At 37.1% G+C, this 24,199-nt stretch overlaps 2 protein-coding genes across 3 annotated transcripts; both read right to left on the bottom strand.

Annotated features, from left to right (window-relative positions):
- Positions 1 to 5,038: 5,038 nt before the first annotated feature.
- LOC132308237 (arabinogalactan protein 41-like) lies at positions 5,039 to 6,228 on the bottom strand. Its single transcript, XM_059806257.1, has 2 exons — positions 5,873 to 6,228; positions 5,039 to 5,340 (listed from the first exon to the last, which is right to left on the bottom strand). The coding sequence occupies exons 1-2, from the start codon at positions 5,994 to 5,996 to the stop codon at positions 5,249 to 5,251; spliced, it is 216 nt and encodes a 71-aa protein (XP_059662240.1). The 5' UTR covers positions 5,997 to 6,228; the 3' UTR covers positions 5,039 to 5,248.
- Positions 6,229 to 7,176: 948 nt separating this feature from the next.
- On the bottom strand, positions 7,177 to 23,375 carry LOC132308236 (protein SPA1-RELATED 2). 2 transcript variants are annotated; one of them, XM_059806256.1, is made up of 8 exons: positions 23,118 to 23,373; positions 20,951 to 22,467; positions 15,919 to 16,076; positions 13,786 to 14,617; positions 11,064 to 11,210; positions 9,736 to 10,053; positions 9,538 to 9,597; positions 7,177 to 8,346 (listed from the first exon to the last, which is right to left on the bottom strand). In XM_059806256.1, exons 2-8 carry the CDS (start codon positions 22,427 to 22,429, stop codon positions 8,155 to 8,157), a joined length of 3,186 nt encoding a protein of 1,061 aa, XP_059662239.1. In that variant the 5' UTR covers positions 22,430 to 22,467; positions 23,118 to 23,373; the 3' UTR covers positions 7,177 to 8,154. The 2 variants fall into 2 exon arrangements, with proteins under 2 accessions (XP_059662239.1, XP_059662238.1); XM_059806255.1 differs by having other exon boundaries at positions 9,538 to 10,053; positions 23,118 to 23,375.
- Positions 23,376 to 24,199: the final 824 nt, after the last annotated feature.

Genomic DNA, 24,199 nt, shown 5'->3' with positions numbered 1-24,199 from the left:
GAGGAGGATGGGTTTGATGGAGGAGTATTTTTGCTATATTATGTGTTTAATATATACTTGGATTAGAACTTTCGTATGTATCCAAATGAATGAGACCAAATGTTGGACAGGTAAGAAGCAACAAGTTTACAAATAGAGTGTGATCGAAATGCAAAAGTTGATATAGATGCATTGTAAGATATTAATAAACAAAAGAAAAAAATAAAAATAAAATAAAGAAGATAAAACTAAAAAAGGTTACATCCACAAGATGGTTGAAGTAGCACCTATTGAAGATAAACAAAAGAGAAATGATGAAAATGGTTTGGCCATGTGCAGTGAAAACCTAGACTAGTGAGAAGAGTGGTGTGGTCCATATTGAGATAGGAAAGGCATAATTATAGTCAATATGGATAGAGATAATAAGTTATGATAGTTTATTTCTTAGAAGCTTGGTTATAGAAGTAGAATGCTAAAATAGGATTAATCTAGCTGACTCCAAATAATTGGGACAATATTTTGTTGAGTTATCTTTTGGCAGTAAATACACATCATGTTTTCATGGATCAACTTTGCTTTACCTTCTTGCCTTTGCTTCTCTCTAATATCAGCCATCCCTCTACCATAACAATGAACTGCTCATCATTTTGCCTTGTTTTAAAAGTTCAATTTTGTGATCGTTTTATCTAGCCACTGGTATAGTATTATTGAATGCTAAAATGATAGTAGAAATATTATTATATATAACATTGAATGAAAGCTATTGGGTTGTACCTTAGTGATTACTAATATTAGAATATAACAATAAATACAAATGATTTTTCATAATGAGAGTACAAAAAAGGTCTCCCCAAGGCTCACACTTATTTTTCATATATACAATTTATAGATATGTGTGTGTATATATATATATATATATATAAAAGAACCGAACCAAACTGACAGTTCAGTACAATATGGTTCAGTTCGTACCGGTTTACTGGTTGCAACAGTTTTTCTCAAATTCCCTAAGAAAAGCCACACGCATGATGCCTTGACTGTCACACCCCCCATGAATCTTAGCCCTTGATCCTCCAACTAAACGTAGTTTGAATATCTCCACCATTGCCGATTAAAGCCCTAATTAGTTATTTTACCACAATCACAGTGAAGCTCAGCTCAGCTCATATCCTTTTGATTTCTTCTCTTATCTTTCTTTCTTTTTTTTTTCTTCAAATTCTCAATTTTGTCCAGTCCCATTATTGTTGTCCTATTTTTAAAAAAAATGTTATGAACTATGAAATTACAAAACCATCAAATCATAATAATGCGAGTTAGGTCTAAAACTTAAAGCACACACTATTTTTTATTTTTTATTATATATATATATTTTGAAGTGCTCCCACTAAAATTATTTAAAAAATCCCAATATATAAATATATTTGGATATGACCTAATTGACTCTCTCAAATTTTTATTTGCTTTTCGTACATATTTAAAAAAAATTAAAACTTGCCCAAAATTTTTAAGAAAACAGAGGATGACGATGGAGATATAGAGTGTTCAATGATCATCGAAAGAGATTAAATTTGAGACTAAAAACTAGAAGTGTGGGACAATTTTAGAATTTATATAATTCTATATGTACAAAATAAAAATATAAAAATTTTGTAGAGTGAAAGTTTTAAAATTTTAAATTATATGTACAAAACTCAAATATAAAATGAGAGAGTCAATTAGGTCATATCCAAATAGATTTATATATTGAGAATTTTTTCATAATTTTAGTGGGACCAATTTCAAAATTTATAGATATATAATACAATTTTTTTTTTAAAAAAAAAAAAAAAAAAATCATTGGGGGCAGCTCCATGCCTGAATACATACAAGTTTTAGACCCAACTCATATTGAGCACTATTATGGTTTTGATGTTTATGTAATTTCATACTGCGTAACATTTTTTTAAAAGATATGAAAACAATAATGGGACTGGGAAAAATTGAGAATCTGAAAAAATAAAAATTAAACAATAGCAGATAAGAGAAGAAATCAACATGATATGATCCGAGCTTCATTGTGACTGAGGTGAAAGAACTAATTAGGGTTTTAATTGACAATGGTGGAGATTCGCAAACGAAGTTCAGTTGTTGGACAATCAAGGGCTATGCTTCGTGGGGGGTGTGACAGTCATGGCATCATGTGTGTGGCTTTTCTTAGAGGAGTTAAAAAATGCCGTTGCAACCCGTAAACAAGTACAAACCATACTGTCAGTTTGGTTCGGTGGTTCTACCATTCGGTTCCGGTTCAAAAAATAAGGAACTGTTAGTTTATGGTTTGGTTTTGGTTCTAGTAGGTCCACGAGGACCGAATCGAACTATATATATATATATATATATATATATATATATATATTCATATCTATAAATTGTATATATGGAAAATAATTGTGAGCCTTGGGGAGACCTTTTTTTGTACTCAATTGTGAAAAATTATATGGATTCATTGTTATATGCTAATATTAGCGGTCCATAAGATACAATCCAATAGCTTTCATTCAATGTTATGTATTCTAATTTCATTTTTGCATTCGATATTATATTCTAATATTAGCACCAAGTTTCCTGAAAAAGGTTGAGTGGTTTTCCTTGGCACTCGATAAGGTGCCTTGCATCTGGCCACTTGCATTGTCCACCGGACCATAGATTTTCTACACATCATCCTCGTCAATCAAAACTCTTCAATAAGTTTCCTGGAAAAGGTCGAGTGTTTTTGCTTGGCACTCGATAAGGTGCCTTACATCTGGCCACTTGTTATGTCCACCGGACCATAGATTTTCTATACATCATCCTCGTCAATCAAAACTCTTCAATAAGTTTCCTGGAAAAGGTCGAGTGTTTTTGCTTGGCACTCGATAAGGTGCCTTACATCTGGCCACTTGTTATGTCCACCGGACCATAGATTTTCTATACATCATCCTCGTCAATCAAAACTCTTCAATGCACCACCCACATGTGAACTTGTCTGTGGAGGTGATCCACGAAAAAGCATTCTTGTTGAGACATTGGAATTAGGATTGCTGCAACATAATCATTGTGCAAGGTACTCTGATACTTTACACTTGCCTCAAGTAGAAGAAGTGCACGGGGAGCCCTTAGGGCTCACTGCTTGTCAGCAAGATGGCTCTGTTCCGTGCTGCAGTTCTAGAATGCTCGGGTATAATGGGTATTAGTCGTGATGGCTAGAGTAGGGGGGCAAGCTGAAGTGACTTGGAGGTGGCTGCATACATGGAAAGCAAACACTCTCCAGGCATGTGGCTTGCAGCATGCCTCTCACTGTAAAAGCTGTTTTCCTTTGATGGTCCTTGACTGCAGCCTATTGACATAGGTACTGCAGGCTAGTTGCACTAGCTGTGTTGTGATTGGCCCTCATGCTGTAAGCCCAGTTGAACTCCACATCGTGAGAGCATTACTTAAGGGCAAATAGACCATTCTTTGAACGGTTGAGAATCTTTGGGCTGAATCTCACTCTGTTGGTGCGTGTGTGTGTGGATTGCCTTGCTCCAACTTGAGCATGGTCCTCCATGTCTACTGTTACAAAATATATCACATTCCAGGTTGAAGAAACCAACCTACAAACAAGCATCATGTGAGATTGTGTGGCCTTGGGAATGTTCATTCAAAAGAGCAACTGCATGAATATCAACACAACAATCAAACAAATGTTCTGTTTTGTCGACTTTGGATGAAGTTACCTTGAAGTTTTTGTATATATTTTGGCTGTGAGAATAGAAGAATGCAGGTGTGACACCATCATGATGCTAGATATGATTTTTTAGAGTATGGAAGTAGAAGATGCAGATGCTACAACAACCCTTAAGTTTGCTGACTTCTACATGTCACAAGCTGAACCTTTAAATTAATGTGAGCAATGCTTGAATGGAGTTGCCTTGTTAAATTTAATAAGGTGATCCTCGTTATGAGGATTTGTGTCTTCAAAACTGTATGATAAAGTGGACCTGAAGATTATGCATTCAATTGGGTGTGAGACGATAAAATTGGGGAGGAAAAATAATAATAGTACAAACAAGAGCTTTGACTTGAATTTAATACAAATAAAGAGCTTTGGCTTGAATTTCTCTAGCAATTGCCAAATTCTATGGTGTGTTTTGGTTTATCAGTCCTCTTACTCTTTGTGTGCAGAAAGTGAAGAAGTTCTCTCTGGCAGAACAAAACCAAGGGAAGGCTGATCCGATCAAGAAGCATGATTAAACTACGTTGGTTGGTGACTTCTGATACGATGAGGAATTTGTTTCTTTCATTTCCTGTTAATTTTGATGGGCAACTATGGTTGAGATTGTATTTCTGAAATACTTGCATTGGTACTCAACCTAAGGATACATGTAGAATTTTGAGTATAAAAGGGTTTCCTGTCTTATAATTTCTGACAGAATTTGCAACCAAGTGAAATTGAAATGATAAGGGATCCCTCTGGTAGGTTCGTGGAGATGTGAAATGTTTGTGGTTTACAGTTATGGTAGTGCTGCCAATTGCAATTTTGTTTGCCGCTGTTTTTGATACATGATTTGAATTTGTACTTAATATCTGCTTATTTGAAAATATTTAGTTTCTAAAACTCAGTGGTTCAGTATTGTCGGGTTCCCCCTATTGTAGAGGGCGTGACCCTGGTTTGAATCTGCTTTTATTATCCAAATTTACAGGGTAGCATGCTTGCAAACCCCCTTCAATTTTGATACAAATTCATTTACTGGTAAAGGAGAGGTAGATGAGGGGACATAATGGAAGAATTTAAACCCTAATCCTATTCGGCCCTTTTAGGAAGTAGAGAAAAAAAGGTTCTAATCATTAAAACCAAGCATGAGCCATGGCAAGCTCTTTTGCCGTACTCTTGTATTTATGATCACTCGGTTTTTAGGCCCTGCGACGGCAGGAGCTAGGCAATGCCTGCTTAATGTGAAACAGATGATTCAAAATCAAATGATTTTGAAGGCATCAAATTAAAATACAGGTACAAAACATGTTTCTCGGGAAGGGAAGGGAAAAAAAATTAGAGATATGAAGGTGAGTCAAACCAACAAAAATATGATCCACACATAAACAATAACCACAAAATTCCAACAATATGTCAAGTTAGAACACTACTGTCCATTACATGGCCGAGGCACACCACCCGTCTAGTCTGCTCAAAACAAAACTTATCCGAGAGACACCTTCCCAATCCCATCCTTGTATATAATAATAATATCTCTTTCGTCAATCAACGCCTCGGAAGTTAAAATGGAGCATCCAAGGTATGAATGAGGTATGTGAGGACCAGAGCCAGCAACATCAGCACATATGCAATCCCCTGGTCAATCGCTGTCCCTGATACACACACAATATACTCCCATCATTTACACTCAAATGCAGCTACAATTACCATTCAAACAAGCACCAGTTCAAAAGAAAGATCTGAAGATTTACTGCATAATCAGATTTTGTCATTTTGTGTGTGTGACAGTGAGTGAGTGAGAGAGAGATAGAGGGAGCGGGAGCGGGGGAGAGAATGGCGATGTATAATATAGCTGGTACATTTCATAACATAAATTGTGTGTGTGTGTGTGGGTGTGATTTACTGCATAATCAGAATTCATATAGTAGTATTATATATACATTTCATCAATTTTTAAAAATTGATGAAAGCACTTGTTGCAGATCCATTAATTGAAACAGAAATACGGCCGTTTCATAGCTGATAGAATGCAGAAAAGTAGCTCTATATATATATATATAGCAACTTGATTTCTTAATTTTGGAAAAAGAAATTAAAAAAAAAAGTGCAATGTCATAAGCTATTGCACTTTTTTTTCTTCTATACTTTCTCAGCAAACAAATGAATAAGAAAGCGACAACTCACCGTCACTGGTTGGCGCCGGCGCCGGCGCCGGAGAAGGAGATTGAGCTCGAACGCCGGGCAAAACAATAGCGAAAATGAGTGTTAAGCTGGCAATGACACCAACACAAACCCTAGAAACTGCCATTTCTTTTTCGATAGTTAATTTCTCTCTTTGTTAGCGACCTAACAAAATGCTCGATCTCTCTCTGCGATGTCTCTTAGACAACTCCGAGAATTGTCTGCAGTGGCTCAAGAGAGCCGCGCAGAGAGAGAGATTGTTTTAGAGAGAGAAAAGGCCGAACGATTCGAAACAGTGCCCCTGAGACGTTGATGGACGCCAATGGAATTGGCCTCGTGACGCTTATATATATACATATATATTTAAATACTTACAGTATATTTTACCGAATTCCCTTTTTATTTTAGCATTTGTGTTTTGACGAAGAGGAGTGGATGTTGGAGAGAAAAAACCGGTAAAGCCGGTAATCAGGTGAAAGGTAGGTGGGGGCCCACCCGCGTGTATCGGCACCTGCCATTCTCATGTGCGTGTGACCTTCCGGCGGGAATCAACACCAGTCTGTCTGCCCCACCTGAGCTGGCGCCATATGCTACGGTTCAGATCCTTCCACGTGGCCACATGTTTCTGCAAAAAGTTTGTTTGATTCAACTTCTTCTCTAAAATGTCCCTACTGTTTGTTTTATCTGCTAATCTGCCCTCTCGTCCCACTTGGTTTGTTTGGGTCCATGGAAATTCATTTTCCAAGTCATTCAATCCAATGCAGGGATGATAACATAACCCATAGGATGGAATCATTGGTCAAAAACCCCTCTACGAATGAGATGCTGAATTCTATTCATCTGAGACCAGCCACACAAGGATTTTTTCTTAAATTAAAATTGGAGTAAATTACTTTCGTTCAAGCGGAATAAAAGTCAGAACAAAATTTACGAAGTAATTAAAAATAATTTTTAAAAAATAAACATGGTGTATAATAAGAAATAAGACGATGAAAAAAAGAAAATTTATACAAGATTACACTGATACGAAATTCACAACGGATTTTTCTTGTATAAACCAAATTAAACAAAACATGATACATTGAAAGACATCATCGTTTATAGTTCTCTTTTAGTTCTCTTTTTTCTTATTTCTCTTTTGAGTTCTCCGCCCTCCTATGACGGAGGCAGCCACCACTGAAGCTACCGGCACAAGACTACCCCACCGATCTTTCGTTTCTATCTTGAGGTTCTGCTTTGTCTAAAGGTGATTGAAAGCTGGAAAATAAGTACTGTGATGTGCACTGACGAAAAGAAAACCGAAAACATATAATACAATACCGTTCAGTTAATTTATGACTTTCATGGAGAATGATGAAACAAGATTCTTAGCTCAAGAGGGCTTTACAAGCAAAAATTTTATACATTCACAATGGAAAAAATAAAAAATACAATAGCTGATCCTAGTTTAGAATGATAATATAGGCACTTTTATGCTTCATAATTTGTCTGTAAAGGGGCTTTCTATGAATATATCTAGGTGTTCAAAGCCTGCAAGTTGTCTCATTTACACAAACACCTTGAACGTTAATGTTGCTATTTAAACAAACTACTCAGTAACAAATGCAGTTCCTTCATTTAAAACTTGCAACCTTGTCCAAATGACTTGGGAGGAACTTTGCCGAAACCAGATCCACGGACCCACCAAAATACAATGATCTCGAGTTTCAATCGAAGAGTTGCTTCTTACTGCTCAACAATTCAAGTTTTATCCCTGCCATACCGGACCAAGAATGACGATGGTGATGCCTGCCTTGATGTTCATATTGATCTGGATTGCATCCTTCCAAACTCCAAGCAGGCAGCTATTGAGGCATCTTTTAACTAAAGCAATTTGATCTTGCACTTTTCAAGCAAGTAATTTCCTGTGACAGTGTCGTGTTATCAAGTCTATGATCTAGAGTTACTTCTCACAGGTACTGCTGGCTTCATTTCGGATGTAGATCTGGAATGAGTCTCACAGCTACTGCTGGCTTCCGTCAGACCCAAACCCACTATTCAGCGCCAAAAAGCTGCACCATATGAAATCCAGGAGCTTGAGCCCTTTCATCATCTCTCACATTGGTTAAAACTTGAGATCTCCTCAAAATTTGAGAGTTCTTTTTGTTTCTTTTTTCTTTTGGATAGAAACTTACAGCCCTGATTGAAGAATGCGGCCTGAAGAAAAACTCTCTGGGACCGTCAAGCTGGAGAAGTCATCACACAAGACAGCAACACCGGATTGATCTCACAGGATTACCTTTATCTTAAACCATTCGCAACACTTTTATACACCCACTGGAATTGGCAGCAACAGCCATTCTTGACTTCTGCCTCCAGCAGACACTTGAAACAAACTGCCCATTGTCATTATCAGTCTCCCTACCAGACATAGGATCGATGGAGCCAAATTTGTAGGAAGTTATTGGCATAGGCAGAGATTTATAATAAGCATACACCTGAAGTGAAACAGACCAATGCAAAAAAGTAAGTTTCAAAAAAGAAAAGAAAGAAAAAATACAATATAGTAAAAAATGTGGACGAATTGTAATTCCCAGAAATCAAGAATTAATCCAACTCTGCAATGCAGAATATCCACATTACACACCCATATTTATTCATTGAGAAAGTATTGTTCTTCTTTCTTCCCTGTTCAGTTATGATCTATGTTATTCATGGTTATGAGATTCATTTCACACCAGTGAAAAGTTTGTCCATTTTAAAAGTAAATAGAAATTTTTTGCATTTTAAATATAGTATGTATGATATGGCAGCAAGTTGCATTCTTCAATTTCAAACCAAAATCAAACTTAAACCTTGGCCTATTCAAGCATATATCCATCTTCAGCCTGAATCTCTTACCTTATCGATAGTAAACCCTATAATTTAAAGCCCTAGCCCAACTTTAATTGAAGGAATGGTATAGGTACAGGGTCCATCTATGTCAAATGTGTCATAGGCCTGACATGTCACCTGTGAGGTCTTCAATCTCCCAAGAGGGAAGTGTTGATTATTGGGCGAAAACACGGATATTGGCCAAGGAAGGCGTCACATGAGGCCCGGTAAGGGAAGAAACCCCCCTTCTTCGGTTCTCCCGCCCCTAGAAAAAGTTCTTGGCTCCAACACAAGTATTGGCCCATTTTCTCCACATCTGCAAGCTTCCAATACTGGCCAGTACGTATTTATATACTCGAGGAGAGTATAAAAAGGGAATAGTGGAAAATCACTTTCTGGAGTGACAACACATTGGACATATCCCATCTCATTGATTGTCTTTTACATGTGCATGTGTCTCGCATGTATGACTTAGTAACAAATATCATTTCCACTCTCAAAATAAGGAGGTCCACTTTATCTAGGGAAAAGCCCACTCAAAGGCTTTAGATGGCCGCACATACCTTCTCCCCTATCTTTCCTCCACCATCACAGACTCCTTGGGACCTTTCCAGCATGACGTACGGTTGAACCCATCATAGGGCAACCTTAATTCCCTTCCTCAAGGCTCTATTCTACTTCAAAGATTGAAAACTTCTCACAGTTTGACATCTCCGTTATATTCCAGCTTTATATTCTTTCAATGAGGTGGCGGTTATTTAGCTATGCAGATTGTGCGTATAATAGATAATGTGATATCAGAAATAAACCCGTACCTCATTCGTCTCTGAACCACATGCTATGTATCCATCAGCTACAGATAAACCAACGAAGTTCTGAGGGAAAAAGAGCACAAAGTTAAAGCAATAAGAACAGTGAAGACCAGGTAATACTGCATTCAGTAGAAAAATAAATTCTTTCCATTCATAATTAAAATATGATGCAGATTCTAACATGGAAGAGGAGAAACCAACCTTTTCATTGGTATGCCCTCTAAGGGTTGAGATGCAAGCAGATGTTGATAAACCGCTGGAGCTGGTTTTATTGAGGTCCCAAATTTTTAGCGTGTTGTCAGTGGATGCAGAAACAAGAGTTTCAGAGTCCAAAAATTTCACAAAGCTAACAGCTTTTTCATGGCCAGCCAATATACACCAAGGGGTGGAAACATTCCGCAGATCATAGCAATAGGTTTTGTAATCCGCAGATCCAAAGGCTAGCAAATGGCTGGAGTGAGCCGAGAACTGAACACAGCAGACATTTGCAATGTTCCTGATAGTGCATAAACTGTTCTTCTGCATAAAAAGAATAATAAAATAATAAATAAATGGACTTTTTAAATGTCAACATGTAAAACCTCACTGGACTCTAAGCAGTGGCCAGAGACAGAATGAAAAGAGCACTGACATAAAGGCTGAGATGGAGAAAACCTAGGACGCACCGACACCAACACTGGACATGGGTATGACACGATATGGACACGGCAATACCACAAATCTCAAAAAAATAGGACACGGATACAGCAAGGATATGTCAAAAAAATACATAAATAAAAATATATTATTATACATAAAAATTAACTTGTTCCGATTTCTTAATAATTTCATACCCATTCTAGGGGATGTCTCAACTTTTTATTCTATTCTTCTATTTCTCCTCCTTTTCTTCTTCTCACTTTCTCTCTCAATGATTTGGTTTACATTTTGACATGAGAAGTGGGAACAAAGTTTCAAGAAAAGAACAAACAAAATAAATGAATGCGCTTGTTTTGTTGTTGGGATTTTAAGCCTAATTTTTATTTTTTTTTTACATTTTTTCCCCATTATATTTTAAAATTGAAGTTCAGTCCAATGGTGTATGCGGGCTGTGTCCTTGTCGTGTCCGTCTCAAAAGAATAATCATTTAAAAATGTGAACGCTACTAGCCGTGTCGGATACATAACCAGCCATGTCCCAGGCGTTGCGTCAGACGTGTGTCCGACACCGCACAGCACATCAAATAATGTTAGTTGCCACCTATGTGAAAGATTTACAATAAAGTTTTTTAAAAAATAAAAATAAAAGAGAGTAGGAGAGCAAACCACATTTTTACCAAAGTATCAAAATTCTAGTAACGAGTGATGAAGCTGATATAATTTATCTTTTGGGTAAGTGATGAAGTTGATATTTGTGATAACTAACTTATCAAAAAAAGATCTTTACGAAAGAATAAACTAAATAATTAAAGTTCAATTGCAACTCTGGTCTTATAGAAAATCACTTTTTTGAGCCACCAAATTTAAAATATGAAGAGAATGCGAGCATACCTCATTGATGTTCCAGATTTTCACAGAACAATCATCACTTCCACTGGCAAATTTTCTGGGATCCACGTGAGAGAAGTCAACAGACCAAGCCCTTTTCTGATGCTCAATGTATTGAGAAAAACCTTGACCAGTTCCCGCATCCCATAACTGGAAAAACTCAAGAAAATTATATAATGATCACTGAGGGGAAAATTAGTATATATTAATAGCAATAGTTGCTATGTCAAGCACATGACTTATTTGTTGTTGCGTGGGTGGGATTGGAAAGGGGAAGGGGCATCTAGCACAAGTATAATAACTAAGTTACGAACTACATAAAATATATAGGGTAAAGTGCAATAAACCCCCTTCAACTATACCCTAAGTGCAACTAACCCCCCTCAACTACAAATAACCTCCCTCAACTATGGTCTTGGTGTAGTCTTAGGACAGGGAGTGTTCTTCAGGTCATTTCTAGCTACCGGAAATTTGAAAAGTCTAATTTACCCCTCCATAAAACAGTGCCACATCACAGTGAGGAAAATAGAATACATGGAGGACACGTGTCAGCAGCCTATTGGCTGATGACTTTATTATTATTTTTCCTTTTCTTTTCTTTATCCTTAACTAGGTCACTTCTTAATACCCTCTCTCTCTCTAACTGGTCCCTGTCCAAGCCGCCAAATTGAAACGCGATGAACCCCCAAATTGAAAAGGCGACGACGAAACCGGCAATTGACAGAACGGCGGGCAAGGCGGTGACGAGCTTGGCTGTGGCGGCTTGATGGAGACAAGCTGGCTATGATGGCGAGGTGGAGATGGGCTGGCTGTGACAGTGAGGTGGAGACGGCCTGGCTATGACGGCGAGGCAAGTGAAGGGCTCAGCTGACTCAGCCATGAACGACTCGCGGTGGCGACGAGCAAGGAGGCTTTGGACGGTGGAGAGGATGAAGACAGCCTCGGCGGTTTCGGCTTTAGATGATGTCGGCTGTGTGGATGGCGGGTGGTGCAGCGGCGGTGATGGACCGGCGAGGGCTCAGCCTTGAGGAAGAAATGCGGCGGTGGTTGGGTTTTACAAATCAGTTCTTTGCGATTGGGTTTGCTTGTGATTGGGGTTAAAATTTGCGATTGGGTTTGCTTGGGATTGGGGTTGAGAATCAGTTCTGTTATTGTTGAAATCGAATTTCTCATCTTCCAGATGAAAACTTGCCATGAATATGGACGGGCATGCGCACACGACCTATATATATATATATATATATATATATATATATAGAGAGAGAGAGAGAGAAAGAGGTTCCATTAAACAAAATTAAATGATGTAAACTTATATAGACAGCTACAGAGGAACTCATCTCTGTAAAACATACAATATATATATATATAGATGTATACATATATAGGTAGATAGAGATATACTCCACAGATCGATGAGGAAGGAGGACAAAATGTTAGGGCTTGATTGGATACTAGTTGGGTCCAAATGTATTTAAAGGGTATTATGGTCTTTTACATTCCATAAGGGCTCTATGGTCATTTAGATAAATATGGGCTATCATGTGCCAGCCATATGTTAGAAATCCATCAACCGGTTGCTGGATTGGGTAAAGTGCAACCAAACAACATACTTCAAGGGGGTTTTATGCTACTTTAGAAATTTAGGGGGGTTTTTTGCTCATTAGGGTATAGTTAAGGGGGGTTTATTGCACTTTACCCAAATATATATGTATTTTTGGATGTATATAGATGCATCATCCAAATTTGAATATACAAAACCTTAAACTATTCATGTTCAAATTTCTAAGCTATGGACCAATATCTTTAAAAATTTCTGTCAAAAACAAGACTTCTAAAAGGTGAGATGTTCCCTATAATATAACTCTTGATTGTAGTGATTCAATCAGGTATATTCTAACAAATGCTAAGTTGCTTCCATTAACACAACTATGCAAAAAGTTTAAAGGAATAAGGAAACCTCAACTATTCTCTTTGTTTCTAATAAAAATTATAAAGATATCATGACACGTAGGCCAATATCTTTAAAAGTTTCAGTGAAAAAAGAAAGAGCAAATTACACTTGCCTCCCCTGAGTTTTGTCAATATTACAGGGACCTCCCTTCTTGGTTTCAAAATAACACTGACTTCTCCTGTCAGTGATGTCCATGAACTAGACACATCAAAGAAGCTTTTGTAAAAAGACAAATATGCCCTAAATCTATTCCATGCACGAGAAACACATGAACAACTATGACATTATTCTAGTGGCTCACTGATCAGATTTTAAGTTGAAATCTCGCAACAGTCATTGCCGGAGAAGCTGAAACCTCTCGCGTGTCTGTCATCCTCTAACAATGACTATTTTTAATTTTTTAAAAGATTGAAAAAAGAAAGAAAAAATCAAAATTGGAAGGAATTGAAGGCTCAGTTTAATTTGCCCCAATGAAGTCTCTGATGTGTCTGTCTGGCAATAAAATAAAAATACAATAATCCAAATACTGTTGCCACCTCCAAACAAAAATAATTAGACACTGAAACAATTAATCCTATGTGCCTTAAAATCTAATGCAGATGTGTGTTATCCATTCGATTTGTAATAGTTGTGCAAGAATATTTGCATGTATGCCACACAAAGAATGAAGTTGCCCAACCCATCTAGGGGTTGGTCCACTAAATTTCAGGCAATTTTTTTTTTCTTGTTTCCTTTTATGGTAGAATAATTCTATAATGTGCAAAGAATACACACCTTGACCACACCATCATAGTCAGTTGAAGCCAGATAGTTTGCAATATAATTATTCCAGCAAATGCAGCTAAGCTTTGATTTGTTGGGCATCTCAATTACCGGATAATGAATATCAACTGAGTCATTAAGAAGTGCATTGAACTCATATATCTTTATTTTCTTTGATACCCCAGCAGTAGCAAAATAGTCCTCATCCCGGTCAAAACTCAAAGAACAGATTACATTTGTCGAACTATTAAAATCTCCATTCCTCAATATTCCATTCACTTCAAACTTACTATAACGAGCATACTTGCAAAAGCCATTGAAGATGTCTCCTAGGCGATCAGAGGATTTGTGTTTCTCTTCATCCTCCTGTGCCCGAAACCGATTTTGCCGATACGTCAATATATCCTTATTTGTGCAAGATGCCACAGCATTATCAGAAGACTGAATATTGGATCTCATGGAGAAGTAAGCACTTTCAAGCTGACTGATATTCCTCATCAAGCTCAATTCATTGTATGGTACAGGGAATAATTTAGAGTGCACCTCAGAACTTGAATATTCTTTTCCAAAGAATCTGTTTCCCCTTGCACTGAGAGACTCCTTAGATGAGCAAGAAAAAACCAAAGATTTTTTTGTCTGCCGTCTCTCAACCTCTTCAATATCTGCTTCTAAGCATTTAATTTCTTCCACTAACTTTGAGGCATCCTTCTGCTTTTGCTCTTCCAGTGATGTAAGGAAATGCAATAATAATTCTGATTCAGCATCATCTTGGTGAATAGATGATGACAACTCCTCTCCACATGATTCCTTTGCTCCACTTATAACATCAGATAGCAGGATGTCCCTGTTATGGACCAATGATCACAAACCAAGAATATTACATTGCAGTGTAAGTTGATATAGAGGTCTAATATGTAAAAGACCAATGTTCTATTCACAATAAAGAAAAAAAAATTTGATGAATATTTTGATATTAAGATTGAATGGTAGCATGGTATCTTGATATTAATATTGAATGGCGGTACGACAAGATTACAAAACTACCTTTTTATATTACTAACGCGACCCAAGTTGTTTTTTAAAATAAAAAATAAAATAAAAAAATTAATTTGAAAAAAAAAAAAAAAAAAAAGATTTAGAAGAGGATGAAGAGCTTTTTAGTAGAAAACATATTATTTCATTTGCTTAGTGTGTAGTAATAAAAAGATATATCAAGTGAAATCATCTGACGGTCATGAGTTACAAAGCAATAGTTCCAAAATTGGCTAAAAGAGAGTGCACTTAAGTGGTGCCTAAGCAAGGTGCTAGGAGGGAAACACTAGAGACAGATGAGACTCAAACCTGCATCCATACTCTGATGAGCTCAAGCTTTTACCAATGCACTGAGCAATAATCTTTATATTCAAAAGTTAGCTCCATTTGATTAGATTGATTTAGATCAAATATTGGTTCCAATATGTGTAAATATACAAGGCTATCAATAAGCTGGACCTGTTTAATGGTGAGTCCCAAATCTCAAGCTCACATGAAAAAATTACCGAAAACATGATACACTATATGGGGCGCATTACAAGAAGAGGGACTTGAACGTTCATTGGTTTTATTCGACAGTTCAATTATTCCATAAAACAGCCCAATCAGATTATGTTTTTCTTTTAATTCTGGTCTTATTCAATGGTAGACTAGCTTTCTTGAGAATCAAAATCAAGTGTTAAAATAAAAATAAGAAAATGTGTTATAATTTGCAATTATCTCCACTGCCAGTCTGCCACCATAGATACCTTTGTTTTTTTCCTTCATATTTTTCTCTCTCTTTGTTCGTATATGAGAAAAGGAATTTCACAATCCTGAAAATAAAGATCTAGAGTCCTCCCCTCAATGATCTTGAAGAGCTCTACAGGTAATGCTACTACAAGAGAATGTAGATTAAGCTAAGGTATAAAGTAGCGGTGACAAGAAAATCAATTGCCCTACCAGGATAAATACACACCAGAAGAGAAGGTAACATTCGAAAGCACAATAATACAAAGAAGAAGAAAGAACTTTGATGACCACAATGATTGACCTCGATCTCCAGGAATAGCTTTCCCTAAGAAGAATTTAATCAATGGTAAAACCAGAGGTAGGACAGATTGCGGAAATTACCTTGCTGTTGGGCGTGATGACGGTGCAGGATGAAGAAGCCAAAGACAGAATCCAGCTTCCTTGGGATTCTCTGACAAGAAGTTTGGAGGAAGAATCCTGTGATGCAGATCTAACATGGCAGCATCATGCTTCCTTCCATAGTCAAAAGAACCAAATAACTGAAGGAAACAACCACATAAGTCCAAAGAGGCAACCACTGTCAACTCAAAAACTATTGAAGAACCAAAAACTGGAAATAAATAAATAATAATGATAGTAATTCTTTCACAGGTTACAGAAAGTGCAATTAACATTTATCAACAAAATCAAGATAGCTATTTTTTTCTAGCTGTACAGAAATAGGGAATATGAAGGGTGCTTGCATGCATCAAAATTAATCTTAGACAAAAGGTCGATCATAACAAAGCTATTCAAAAGGAAAAAGAAAGCAAGAGAAACATGAATAGAAAGAGAGTGAGATCACAATGACCACGAAATTCCGTTCTTTATCGAAGAGGGATCCTAATAGCTGCTGATAAAAATTTCTTCCCCTTTATTTATTTATTTAATTATTTATCTTGGCAAGAAACTCACACCCCCACTTTGCCTCTATGGGGACTTTAACACTCACCCTTCCACTTTGCCTCCAATGCTTGGTATACAATGATCGTGAATATATATATATATATATATATATATATATATATATATATATATATACCTTGGCAAGAAGTACACTCACCCCCACTTCCCCCTTTATAGTGGAGCAATTTTTACCTATATAGACTTCTGAAATTAAAAAATATATACCTATTTCCCTATATAGGCTGCACAAACCTACATAAACAACCATTCAAAGATTGTCTAGCCCTTGAGCCTAAAAGCTTCAAGGTGCCAGCTGAAGACAGCCTTATCGAAGGAGGAAAAAACCAAAAAGATTCAAAAAGGACCCATGATACTCCAGACTAAAAGGCTAAAAGCAAATGTCGGACCAAATTTCAAAGCCAAACTCAAAATAGATGAACATGTAATCTATTAACAAACTAAATAACAATATAATAAAAACCTGTTGATCATTATTAAAACACCTCCTCCTTTAAGTAGATCAATGGTAAGAATCCATTTCAGAACAGCAGAATAGATGAAGGTAGAAATTTTAGATGGGACAGAAAGGTACCAAATCGCATTTCACGGAAAGGAGCCATCAACAATGCAATGTAAGATTGGGACACATTTAAATATATGTAAATAGATAAATGTATGAGTTTGAGTGTGATTTGACTAACAAACCAACGTATGGTCAGTCAGCCACCTCCTTTTAATCCTATTATTTGTTCAAGTCAATTCATGTTTACCAAGGAGAGATCTCTCAAATGTTTAGGATCCTTCCAAACCAAATTAACCAGGAACCAAAGTAAACAACCACCAAACCATCTCTATCGAGTTCAGCACAAGGAAAAGAAACAAGAGTCCGACAGAGATCAACGGTAGCAGCAGCCTTTAAAGGTGTATAGAAGGCATGCAAAGGAGAGTTCTAAGGTTCAAGCCTTAATTTGGCATATGCTAGATGATGTGGGGTCCACTTGTAGTTTAAGATGCATAGAAGGCATGGAAAGGAGGATCCTAAGGCTCGAGCCTTAATTTGGAATGTGCTAGATGATGTGGGGTCCATTTGGAGTCTTAAATAATTGGGAGTTTTGGTCAAGTTGCATCGTTTATGAGCTTGGTGGGCATATGGATATGATGCAATTAAGCTGGTTATTATTTGCTTTTATTTATGTTATTAAGTTGAGAGTTAAGAATTCGAAAAGTTATGAGTCTTATTTATTAACTCAATTATAAGGTTAGTCTAAAAGTCAAGTTAACCTCCATGTAAGTCTAAGAGGCATGAGTAGAGATCCTATAAAGGGATGGAGTGTAATCTTAGTCGAAAAAGAGAATGAATAAATAATCAAATGTCTTAAGAAATTTCCTTGTGACTTTGTGAGTGATTCAGAAATTACGGGGCTCTAAGACCTTCTTCTTTACCTGTGATCGCTAGGCTCATTGGAGTGACTCCAATAGTTTATTACTATTTAAAAACTTTTCTCCTTGATATTAAATTCTTCATCTCTACTACCAAAACTCAAACTTCAGCCCTGATTATTTGAATTTTCAGTAACTGAACTCTTTAATTTTCAGCATTTGAGGTTCCTCATGCTGATTTGATGGCTGGATAGCAGGGTAAATATCCTGTGTATTCATTGCATGATGGTTCTCTCTTTAAGGGAACTCGACTATGTTTACCTAGCACATCTCTTCATGAACATGTAATGTGGGAATTGCATGCTGGTGTGGAAGCAGGTCATTTTGGAAGGGATAAGACTATTGCAATGGTGGAATATCGCTTTTATTGGCCAAGTTTGAAACAGGATGCGGCCAAAATGTTGCTCCATGCTACGCTTGTCAAATATCTAAGGGAAGAAAGAAAAACACAGGTTTATATACACCGTTTCCTATCCCTCATGAACCATGACAAAACCTAAGCATGGACTTTATTCATGGGTTGTCTAGAACTAGTCGAGCACATAATGTTATATTCATTGTTGTGGGTGGTCGTTTTTCAAAAAATGGTTCATCCCTTGTTCTGAGACTTCTGATGATGTCCACATTGCCACACTTTTTTTAAAAGAGGTTGTCCAGCTTTATTGATTGCCTAACACCAGTTTTTCTTGCATTGTCAGGTTATTAAAAAAATAACATAAATAAACACCAATTTTTCCTGATTTAGATGCGATCATGTGAAGTTTATGAGTTACTTTTGGCACACATTATGAAAGTTGCGAAATACAAGACTTTAATTTTCTTCTTCTTTTCACCCACAAATAGATGGCCAAACGGAAGTTATTAATTGCAGATTGAGCGACTTGCTCTGTTGCCTTGTTGGTACCCTATTATTAGTTGGGACCAGATTCTTTCAATGGCTGAAGTTACATAGAATAGCTCCATAAACAGGACAACTAGAAGTAAACTCTTTGAAATTGTGATAAGTTTACTTCCTAGGAAGCCAATTGATATGGTTCTTTTATCAATTGAGGTATGCCCAGTGCTGAAGCCGATGCTTTTAGTAAGCATATTTGAGATCTTCATGTTGAAGTATGGAGGAAGATTGCAATTACCAATGAAAGTTACAAAACACGAGCTGATTTTCGGAGGAAGTTTGCTGAATTAAATGAAGAAGACATGGTTATGGTGCAAATAAAACCTGGGCGCTATCCTAAAGGTGCTTATGGAGATCTTCAGCCAAGTAGTGTTGGCCCATACAAAGTTCTTAAGAAAATTAACTTCAATGCTTATGTACTTGACCTAGCACAACACATGGGTATAAGTAAAGTCTTCAATGTTGAAGATATCACCTTCCATTTGAAAAATGTCAATGATCCTATCCACCAGCCCCACATTTAAATGAGGAAATACAATATATTGTTGATCACCAACTTGTTTCAACAAGAGGAGTTGGTTATCAACAGTCCCTTATTAAATGCATTTGGACATCCATTTTTCGATTGTACTTGAATTACCAATAGTGAGTTCCAACATTTAGCTCCTTCCTGCCCTTTATGAGCAGTTTCATGCCTTTCCTCATCGAGGTCGAGTGTTTCCAAACCGGGGAGGATTGATGAAGATTGATGGAAGCAACCTTTAAGTGTGTATAAAAGGCATGGAAAGGAGGGTTTTAGGACTCAAGGCTTAATTTGACATATGCAAGATGAAGTGGGGTCCGCTTGGAGTTTTGAATAATTGGGAGCTTTGGTCAAGTTGCAACATTTATGAGCTTGGTGGTTTTTATTTACTTTTATTTATATTACTAAGTCGTGAATTAAAAACTGGAAGAGTTGTGAGTCTAATAATTACCTCAATTACAAGGTAGGTCCAAAAGACATGAGTTGAGCTCCTTGTAAGTCTAAGAGGCATGAGTAGAAATCCTCTAAAGGAATGGAGTGTAATCTCGGTTGAATCAATGAATGAATGAATAAGCAAATGTCTAATGAAATTTCCTTGCAAGTGATACACAAATTATGGATGTGTGAGACCTTTAGGTCTGATGCCAAGGCTTATTGGTGTTACTCCAATAGGTTGCTAGTATCTCAGATCCGTTCTCCTTGATTTTGAATTCTACTATCAAACCTCAAACTCCAGCCCTGGTTATTTGAATTTTCAGCCACTGAACTCTTTAATTTTCAGCCATTTAAGGCTGCTCTTGAAGTCCTAATTCAAAGTTCCTCTAGAAGCCTCCTCACCTTCTTCTTTTTTTCTCCCCCCTTCCTGGAATAAGTACTCTAAAAGCTTCTTCTTGCAGCTGCAGCCAGACTAAATTCTATCATCCCAACCTTTCTACCTCAAAATGATTACTGCTTAAGTCCACTGAAAGCGATAGATATATATATATATATATATATATATATATATATATATATATATATATATAAATAAAATATACCTCAAAATAAGGAGAATTTACCTGAGTTATGAGCCAACCATGAAATAAATGCTGACCATACTTGGCATATAAACCCTCGAAACCGCTTTATATTATTCTATCAAAAAAATGCCAATTTCATTTCCCCAAAAAGGAGTTGACAGAAAGGATTATTGGTCAAGTACCAGTTCAACCACTCATCATCCATCAAGAACAAGCAAACAATGGTCCAGTTTACGTGGGGTGGGGGTGGTTCAATAAAAGTTTCTTATTTCACTTAAACAAACAATAATAATAATAAATAAAAAGTTAGTTTCAGTTAAGACCATGGTAAAATTGATGGCCATGCATTTTAATCTCATGATGCTTCATTAAACAATAATTCTACTGGAACGCCTCATACAAATTATGGTGTGGGCAAAATCATATTTACATTTTTTATCTTATACTAGGGTTTCCATGTTTGAGACCTGTATCCATTTAGTATAAGAAAAAATATAGTAGCCCGCTAAGAAAGTTCTTGTGAAAAAAAAAAAAAAAAAAAAATGAAAAAAAAAAGAAGTTCAAAACAGAATTAGAAAAACATTTTTGTACCTCAAACATAAGAACACCCAGACAGTAGATATTTGAAGAAAAAGTGCAGCTCCTCTCATTGAGCTCCTCCGGACTAGTATACCATTTCTCTTCCAATGGATTACCTACAGAAGTCAAAAGCCGTTGGGATGTATTATATCCATAAGGGCTGCTGGAGTGGCCAAGAACCTTATATTCCGTTTTCAGGTTACAGTCTTCTTTGAATTCATTAGTGGAATCTTGTGGACAAGCAATATTGACATCAGCATCGTTAGCAGTAGCTAATTTGAAGTCAGATCTTGCAGAAAACTGAGGCCACCGTCTTATGTTCTCCCCAAATTTATGCTTCTTTGCATGTTGACTACCAGTGTGGTACATAGCCTGTTCTAAAGGCCTTTTCTCGTTTCCCGGGTGCAAAATCTCTAGATCCCTAACATTTTCCACCATTTCTTTTCCAACGGATGATCCAAGGTATATGACCTGAGTTGATGGCAACAACTTGAAGCGGGATGGACGCAAGTCTTGCAAGGCAACTCCTTGAGAGTGAGAGAAATTCACCAGATCCACAATCTGCCTAAATATATACAAACTCTCAACTTTATTTACTTTGTGGCGAGCTTTTAGCCATTCTCTCAAATTTACCCCATCATGAAAATCATTGAAAAGAAGACCACGTCCAGGCCCAGGAACACCATAGGAAGGAGTCATAACAGTTCTTGCACTTGAACTCAACAGTGCATCAGAAGCTACGACTGCAGAACCAGCAGGCTTTGAATCAGTCTGTCCCCTGAACTCGACAGCAGACCCTTCACGAGCTAGACCTCTGCATATGACCCCCTTACCCTTCAGCGTATTTTTAACAAAATAATTGCAAAACCCAGATTTAGATAGAATTTTAGTCCGGATAATCCCAGGAGACAATAAAGTATTGCTCGCGACAGCTTTGCCTGTGTTATTTGGTGAATCTGTGACTTCATTGAAATCATCTGGTGATTTTTGACCCCAAAAATCAGTAAAATTTGTTTGTCCCGCATTCTCCCAGGCAGTTGACATGGCATGACCATTTTCTTTGTTGGCAGCATCTCCATATGAGCTCCCACTTCCTGATCGACCTGCTATCTGATATAGATGCTGCCACTGGTTCTGCCGAGTCTGCGCCATATCTTTATTATTTGAGGTGCCCACTATAGCTAAGCTGCCATCATCACAATTTCTTAATGTCAACTCTTCAACCATATTACCAGTATCATCCATGTGGCGAGTCCTGGTATGAGGATATTCAAAAGCACCACTTTGGTCAATGTTCTTGCTCTCCAAAATAATTCCAAATACATGGGGTGAGCTCTCTCGACATTCACCCTCACCAGGAGTAATCATCTCATGTGATCCCAACACATTGGCACGGTCTGCTTTCAGTGAGTACTCGCCCCCTTTGATTTCACTGTGTGTGCCATCAATGGCATTGATTGTATTCACTTCGTCATTCATTCCTTCATCCATACCATCTAATCAAACTTCACTCATATGATTAATTTGCACTGCAAATGAATTCAGTCAATTATAAAAAACAAGGACAACAAATAATGAGTAAGAAATTCCAAATCAAATCAACCAAAGGCAGAACATTATGGTCACAATTGTAAGAAGTAACTGTTGTTTGCCAAAATCTATACATCAACTAAAGTTCACAGCTTTAAATCAAAACTACGGAGCCAAGAACAAGCAGGTTGGAAAATATACTTGCCTTAGAAAGATTAACAACAAAAGAGAATCAATAAATAATGATATATAGGGATATACATGTGCATATGTGTGTAAAAAGAATAAAGATTTCAACAAATAGAACAAATTACAAACTACCAGACCCTGAAACATACTTATAAAACAGACCTAGAATCTGAAAATCTCATGAAGTCAATTACCCCTATCGATAACAAATTTCAGCATATAAACACCTAAAAATAGCTCAATCTCGCTGTGAAATTCGATAGTAGTGAGGAAAAGGGGGGAAACGCATTACACACACACACAAAGTCGTGCGGAAAATTTAAACTGTGCTCCTATTTCTACAAGTTTCTGTTTTCTCATGACCGAAAAGACATAAAACCCACGATTCAGACTTTCATTTTCTTTTTCATTCCGACCTTTTCCCAGTAAACAAACAAAGCGAATTAACACTTCAAGTTACCTTATATCGTAGTAACTAATCTGAGTTCGGAACAAAGAAAACCACCACGACAGTATTGATGAAGTCCTTCTGAAATGCAAAGCAAATAGAACCAACTACAAAATTTGGGAAAATTTGGGAAGCATATAAAAACCCTAGACGTAGAGGAGGCAACTGAAAGGGAGGGATAACATTAATGTGTAATAGGAGGAAAAAAATATCGGTGCCAATCTTTTGCAACCTTGGAAAGTAATGTGTTATCAACGAATTGATTTGTTTCTTATTAATGTAGTAATATTTATTATTATTAAATAAAATAAGCTTGATCGAGTGTTTCAAATTGTTGCTGGCTGCCCAATAGCCACAAAATTTTGGGCTGCTCGACTCTCACAAGACACTAGTCCTGTACCGCTTGCATCTATCATTATCCCTTTCGTTCCAAAATGAGGAGGTGGGACCAAATTTTCTTTTTTTTTTTTTTTTTTCTTTCGAGTCTTTTTAAATATTTAATTGGGTTAAGTACAAAAAACTCTTCTGAACTGTGGGCAAACTTCCAACTAACCCCCTGAACTTCAAAAAATGCAAGAAACCCCTTGAATTATGCAAAAAAGTTGCAAATTACCCCATCCGGCCAAGTTCCGGTGAATGTTGACCGTTAAAAATGGTTGACTTATTTTAAAATACCATACTACCCTTGGACGCATGTACTAAAATGCCCTTAATTCCCCATCGCAGCTGAGTCATACGCCCATATACGTAGAGTGTGTGTGTGTGCGTGTGTATACACACAGATCATTGTTCACCATCTGCAAAAAGTCCAATTCTTCTTCGATCATGACTGTAACGAGCACCATACACCCGCGGCGGCACCAGAGGAGGAGAGTTGTCAGATTTCAGCGGAAGTGAGGGTGGTGATGGTGGATTTTTGGGGGTTTCAAGGTGTATGATTTTAGTAGGAGTCGTTTAATTTTTAAAGACCATGGAGAGATGGCCGGATCGTGGTTGGTGAGATAAGTGATGGTGGTGGCGGGAGTGGGGGTGGGGGTGGGGGTGGGGGTGGTGGCAGTGGGTTTCTATACTACATTCTAGATTGATGAACGCCC

This window comes from Cornus florida, unplaced genomic scaffold, assembly GCF_030987335.1.
Source record: "Cornus florida cultivar Cherokee Brave unplaced genomic scaffold, ASM3098733v1 CherokeeBrave_3.0.0_Hap2_Chr05, whole genome shotgun sequence".
Classification (NCBI taxonomy): domain Eukaryota; kingdom Viridiplantae; phylum Streptophyta; class Magnoliopsida; order Cornales; family Cornaceae; genus Cornus; species Cornus florida.
Note: the sequence above shows the minus strand (reverse complement) of the source record. Positions and strands in the feature narration are given on the sequence as shown.

Coding starts and splice junctions, on each gene's coding strand:
- LOC132308237 (XM_059806257.1), bottom strand. CDS start 5,996: ATGGCAGTTTCTAGGGTTTGTGTTGGTGTCATTGCCAGCTTAACACTC. Junction 5,341..5,872: donor GCCGGCGCCAACCAGTGACG/GTGAGTTGTCGC, acceptor TGTGTGTATCAG/GGACAGCGATTGACCAGGGG.
- LOC132308236 (XM_059806255.1), bottom strand. CDS start 22,429: ATGGATGAAGGAATGAATGACGAAGTGAATACAATCAATGCCATTGAT. Junction 11,211..13,785: donor ACTATGATGGTGTGGTCAAG/GTGTGTATTCTT, acceptor GAGTTTTTCCAG/TTATGGGATGCGGGAACTGG. Junction 8,347..9,537: donor GTGGTTCAGAGACGAATGAG/GTACGGGTTTAT, acceptor GTTTCACTTCAG/GTGTATGCTTATTATAAATC.